General features: G+C 46.2%; 1 protein-coding gene across 1 annotated transcript in view; it reads right to left on the bottom strand.

Moving 5' to 3' along the window:
• Positions 1-982, bottom strand: part of LOC143275226 (beta-1,3-galactosyltransferase 1-like) — a 2,929-nt gene extending 1,947 nt beyond the window's left edge. The window contains exon 1 of the mRNA XM_076579202.1: positions 1-982. This exon is cut by the window's left edge and continues 131 nt beyond it. Within this exon, the coding sequence (XP_076435317.1) occupies positions 1-801 (801 nt within the window). The 5' untranslated portion in view covers positions 802-982.
• Between the last annotated feature and the right edge of the window lie 4,018 nt (positions 983-5,000).

The raw sequence follows: 5,000 nt of genomic DNA, 5'->3' as shown, positions 1-5,000 counted from the left end.
ACTCACCCTCCCGGCCCCGTCCGTGCCCAACAAGAAGACGTGCCGCACGTGCGCAGAGTTATTTTTAGTCACGCTGGCCCACGTGTCACGAATGGCCTGGCGGCGAGGAAACCCGTCGAGGGACGAGGTGATCAGCATCAGCATTTCCGGTTTGGTGCTTCCGGTTCCGGTGGAGCAGACTTCCGGTGTGGGCGGGATGTTGGCTAAAGGAGGGTTGAAGCAGTTCTTGCACAGCATGGGACGGTTCGTGGGAGCGGCAGGAGGTTTGTTGGGTTTTTGGGTGGTGGTGGGTTTGGGTTTTGTTTCGGTTTGCGGGGCTGGAGTGGGTTTGTTGTTGTTGGCGGCGGCGGTGGCGGAGGGTTTTGTTTCATTACTGGGCTGGGGATGGGTGATAGTTTTGGCCAGGGTTTGCGTGCTGTTGTTGCTGTTGTTGTTGTTGTTGTTGTTATCATTATTCTGTCGATGGGTTCCTATGCTGGGAACAGCGTTCGTAGAACTACCACCACCACCATTCGCAGAACTCTTTTGCTGCTGTGGAAGAAGCGTATTGTTGTTGTCGTTGTCGTTGATGATATCGTTGTCGTTGTCGTTGATGATGTCGTTGTCGTTGTTGTTGTTGATGATGTTGTTGTTGTTGTTGTTGCTGTTCGCCAAGGGCAAAGCTCGTGCAATGCTGCTGCCACCTTTGAGGAAATGGGACGTCCTCATCTGAATGACGGTCATGTTGGACATGATCACCATGGCGATGGTCGTTATGGAAGCGATGACGACCAGGGCGAGCAGAGCGCGCTTGTGATTCATCTTGTTTGGTGATTTTATTTTTGTCTGTTGCCTGCTGCGTTGTCCTTTCGGGTCTTGCTATATCGTTCGTTTCATCTAGAAATGATTTATATTCTTGGTTCCGTACACGACAATCTTTTCTTTTCTAGCATTTGTCATCATGCTATCAGTCTGTGAGATAAAAAAAAAAAGAAGAGAAACTTCCATATTGTAAAGTCTTCTTTCTCTCTCTCTCTCTTCTCTCTCTTCTCCTGTCTCTTTTGTGAGTGGGAAGAAATTACTGCTGAGTCATCATTCTTTTTTGTAGTTATTGGATATGTTCCTCAGGAACCTCTCCTTTCAACTGTGAAGAGACGCAAGCTGATATGGTTTGGACACAACACTCGACACACCAGCTTGTCCAAAACAATCATGCAAGGCACCATCGAGGGCGGGAGAAGAAGAGGAAGACAGCGGAAGAACTGGCATGAGAACATCAAACAATGGACCGGACTCCACACACGTGAGCTGCTGCCGGCGGCTGCCGACAGAGACAGATGGAGAAGGGAGGTTGCGTCTGCGGTCCTCAGGCTTCCCCCAACGACTACTTTGTAGTTATGGGCCTGAGGTGAGGTGTGAGGTGAGGTGAGGTAAGGGATGAACGTATGTAATGTTTCAATGCCCCCAGGAGGCACACGAAATAAACTCCTTGCCTTGCCAAGCTTTTCCTCTTTCTGTTCAAGGCCGAACAGTGTGTTCCCTTTATGACGTCAGACTGTTGGCTTTCGTCAGTCGGTTCTGTAGGTTTGGTGACGTAGTTCTGGACCTCACCTGAAACATGTGGGGGGAAAAACATACAGGTTGAATAATAACTTATATTTATACTGAATGGTAATTATTACAGGCGGTTTTTTTTTTTTTTTTTAATATGATGCGAAATAACTACATACACACTCTCTCTCTCTCCCACTCTCTCTCTCTCTCCCACTCTCTCTCTCCCACTCCCCCCTCTCTCTCTTCCACTCTCTCCCATTTTCTCTCTCTCCCACTCTGTCTCTCTCTCTCCCACTCTCTCTCTCTCTCTTCCACTCTCTCTCTCTTCCACTCTCTCTCTCTCCCACTCTCTCTCTCTCCCACTCTCTCTCTCCCACTCTCTCTCTCTCCCATTTTCTCTCTTTCTCTCTCTCCCACTCTCTCTCTCTCTCTCTCTTCCACTCTCTCTCTCTCTCTCACGCTACAGGCTTCGCTGGGTGGTGTTGTTTCGGAGTGACCAATGGAGGCGTTAGAGGGAGAGTAGGGAGAAAGGGGGGGGGGAGATAGTGGGGTGTGTGTGTGTGGGAGGGGGGGGGGATGGGCAGGGAGGGGAGAAAGAGGGCGGGGTGTGTGTGTTGGGGGAGGGGGGCGGGTGGTGGAGGGGGAGAGGGTGGCAGTACATTATTTCACATTGTGATTTCTGTTGCGTCTGTCTTATTCTTCCATCTTCCACTTCCCCCACCCCCCCCCCCCCCCCCGACCCCTTTCACCCTCTGTCAGTGAACGTCTGTGGTGTTTCATTTGTATTGCGTTGAGCTGTGTAGCGTATATGGATTTGTCCGAACGCAGTGACGCCTCCTTGAGCTACTGAAACTGAAAGTGAAACTGAGCTGTGTTGTGTTGTGTTGTATTGTGTTGAGCTGTGTTGTGTTGTACTGTGTTGATCTGTGTTGTGTTGTGTTGTATTGTGTTGAGCTGTGTTGTGTTGTACTGTGTTGAGCTGTGCTGTGTTGTGTTGTACTGTGTTGAGCTGTGTTGTGTTGTATTGTGTTGAGCTGCGTTGTGTTGTGTTGTGTTGTGTTGTGCTGAGCTGTGTTGTGTTGTACTGTGTTGAGCTGTGCTGTGTTGTGTTGTACTGTGTTGAGCTGTGTTGTGTTGTATTGTGTTGAGCTGTGCTGTGTTGTGTTGTATTGTGTTGAGCTGTGTTGTGTTGTATTGTGCTGAGCTGTGTTGTGTTGTATTGTGCTGAGCTGTGTTGTGTTGTACTGTGTTGAGCTGTGTTGTGTTGTACTGTGCTGAGCTGTGTTGTGTTGTATTGTGCTGAGCTGTGTTGTGTTGTATTGTGTTGAGCTGTGCTGTGTTGTGTTGTATTGTGTTGAGCTGTGTTGTGTTGTGTTGTACTGTGTTGAGCTGTGTTGTGTTGTATTGTGTTGAGCTGTGCTGTGCTGTGTTGTACTGTGTTGAGCTGTGCTGTGTTGTGTTGTACTGTGTTGAGCTGTGCTGTGTTGTGTTGTACTGTGTTGAGCTGTGCTGTGTTGTGTTGTACTGTGTTGAGCTGTGTTGTGTTGTACTGTGTTGAGCTGTGCTGTGTTGTGTTGAACTGTGTTGAGCTGTGTTGTGTTGTATTGTGCTGAGGTGTGCTGTGTTGTACTGTGTTGAGCTGTGTTGTGTTGTACTGTGTTGAGCTGTGTTGTGTTGTATTGTGTTGAGCTGTGTTGTGTTGTATTGTGTTCAGCTGTGTTGTGTTGTACTGATTTGAGCTGTGTTGAGTTGTGTTGTGTCGAAATGTACAGTGTTGTGTTGTGTTGTCTTGTGTTGTGTTGTCTTGTGTTGTCTTGTGGAGTGTTGTGTCGTGTTGTCCTCTGGCAAAATTCTGTATTTAAAAAAAGAAAAAAAAAGAAAAAAAAGAAAGAAAAAAAAGAAGTCCACTCCGATAGATACACAAACACAAGCACGCACTCAAGGCCTGACTTAAGCGCGTTGGGTTACGCTGCTGGTCAGGCATCGTGCCTAGCGGATGTGGTGTAGCGTATATGGATTTGTCCGAACGCAGTGAGTATCTGAAACTGAAACTGTGGAGTGTTGTGTTGTGTTGTGTAGTGTAGTGGTGCATTATGTTGTGTTTGTTGTGTTGTGTGACGTTGTATTATTAATATATATTTTTTTTTATCACACTGCGTTGTATTGTATTGTATTGTGTGCGTGCGTGCGTGCGTGCGTGCGTGCGTGCGTGTGTGTGTGACAACAGATTTCTTTGAGTGGAATTCTCGCACCTCCCCCCTCCCCCCTTCACTGTTGCGTGCAAAGCACGTGCGATGTTTTTTTTCCCTGGTCGTCATTCAAAATGCACGAGAATTTTTTGTTTGTTTGTTTGTTTGTTTTGGGGTGGGTTTTTTTTTTCTTCTTTCTTTCTTTCTTTCTCCCTTTCTTCCTCTCTGTCTTTCTTTGCTTCTTTCTTGTCTCTCCCCCCCCCCTCCACACACACACCCCTCGCCCCTCCCCCCCAAAAAAAAAAAATCATTTCAACAAAATGCAAACGAAATCATACAATGGCGAAAAGAACACTATAAAAAAAAAAAAGAAAAAAAGAAAAAAAAGAAGAATAACAACAACAGATTTTAATGAATAGACAGACAGATAGATAGATAGATACATACATACATACATAGACAGACATATATATATATATATATACATACATACATACATAGATTGGACGGGTGGACGGACGGATGGACGGACGGACAGACACAGACAGACAGACAAAGAATAATAAATTAATTATTATATTTATATAGCACTGAATCTTGTGCAGAGACAAATCAAAGCGCTTTCGCACCAGTCATTCACACGCATGCATAACTCTAAAACTGGAGAAACTAAAGACAAGGAAGAGGCAGGGAAGGGAGGCTATTTTGGGAAGAGGTGGGTTTTAAGGCCAGACTTGAAAGAGCTGAGTGTGGAGACTTGACGAAGCGAAAGAGGAAGTTCATTCCAATTGCAAGGTCCTGAGACAGAGAAAGAACGGCGGCCAACAGTCGAGTGTTTGAATCTGGGTATGCGTAAACAGAGTGGATCCGAAGCCGATCGTAGTGAGCGAGATGGAGTGTAGAGGTGAAGGTGTAGAATAGAACAGAATAGATAGATGGATAGATAGATAGAGAGACAGATTAACAAAAAATAAATAAATAAACAACACAAAAATACGAAGAGTTTGATTCCTAATCTTGAGGGGCCCAATAGCCGAGTGGTTTAAAGCGTTGGACTTTCAATCTGAGGGTTCCGGATTCGAATCACGGTGACGGCGCCTGGTGGGTAAAGGGTGGAGATTTTTCCGATCTCCCAGGTCAACATATGTGCAGACCTGCTTAGTGCCTGAACCTCCTTCGTGTGTATACGCAAGCAGAAGATCAAATACACACACGTTAAAGATCCTGCAATCCATGTCAGCATTCGGTGGGTTATGGAAACAAGAAATACCAGGCATA

Source organism: Babylonia areolata, chromosome 30 (genome assembly GCF_041734735.1).
Source record: "Babylonia areolata isolate BAREFJ2019XMU chromosome 30, ASM4173473v1, whole genome shotgun sequence".
Lineage (NCBI taxonomy): Eukaryota > Metazoa > Mollusca > Gastropoda > Neogastropoda > Buccinidae > Babylonia > Babylonia areolata.
Note: the sequence above shows the minus strand (reverse complement) of the source record. Positions and strands in the feature narration are given on the sequence as shown.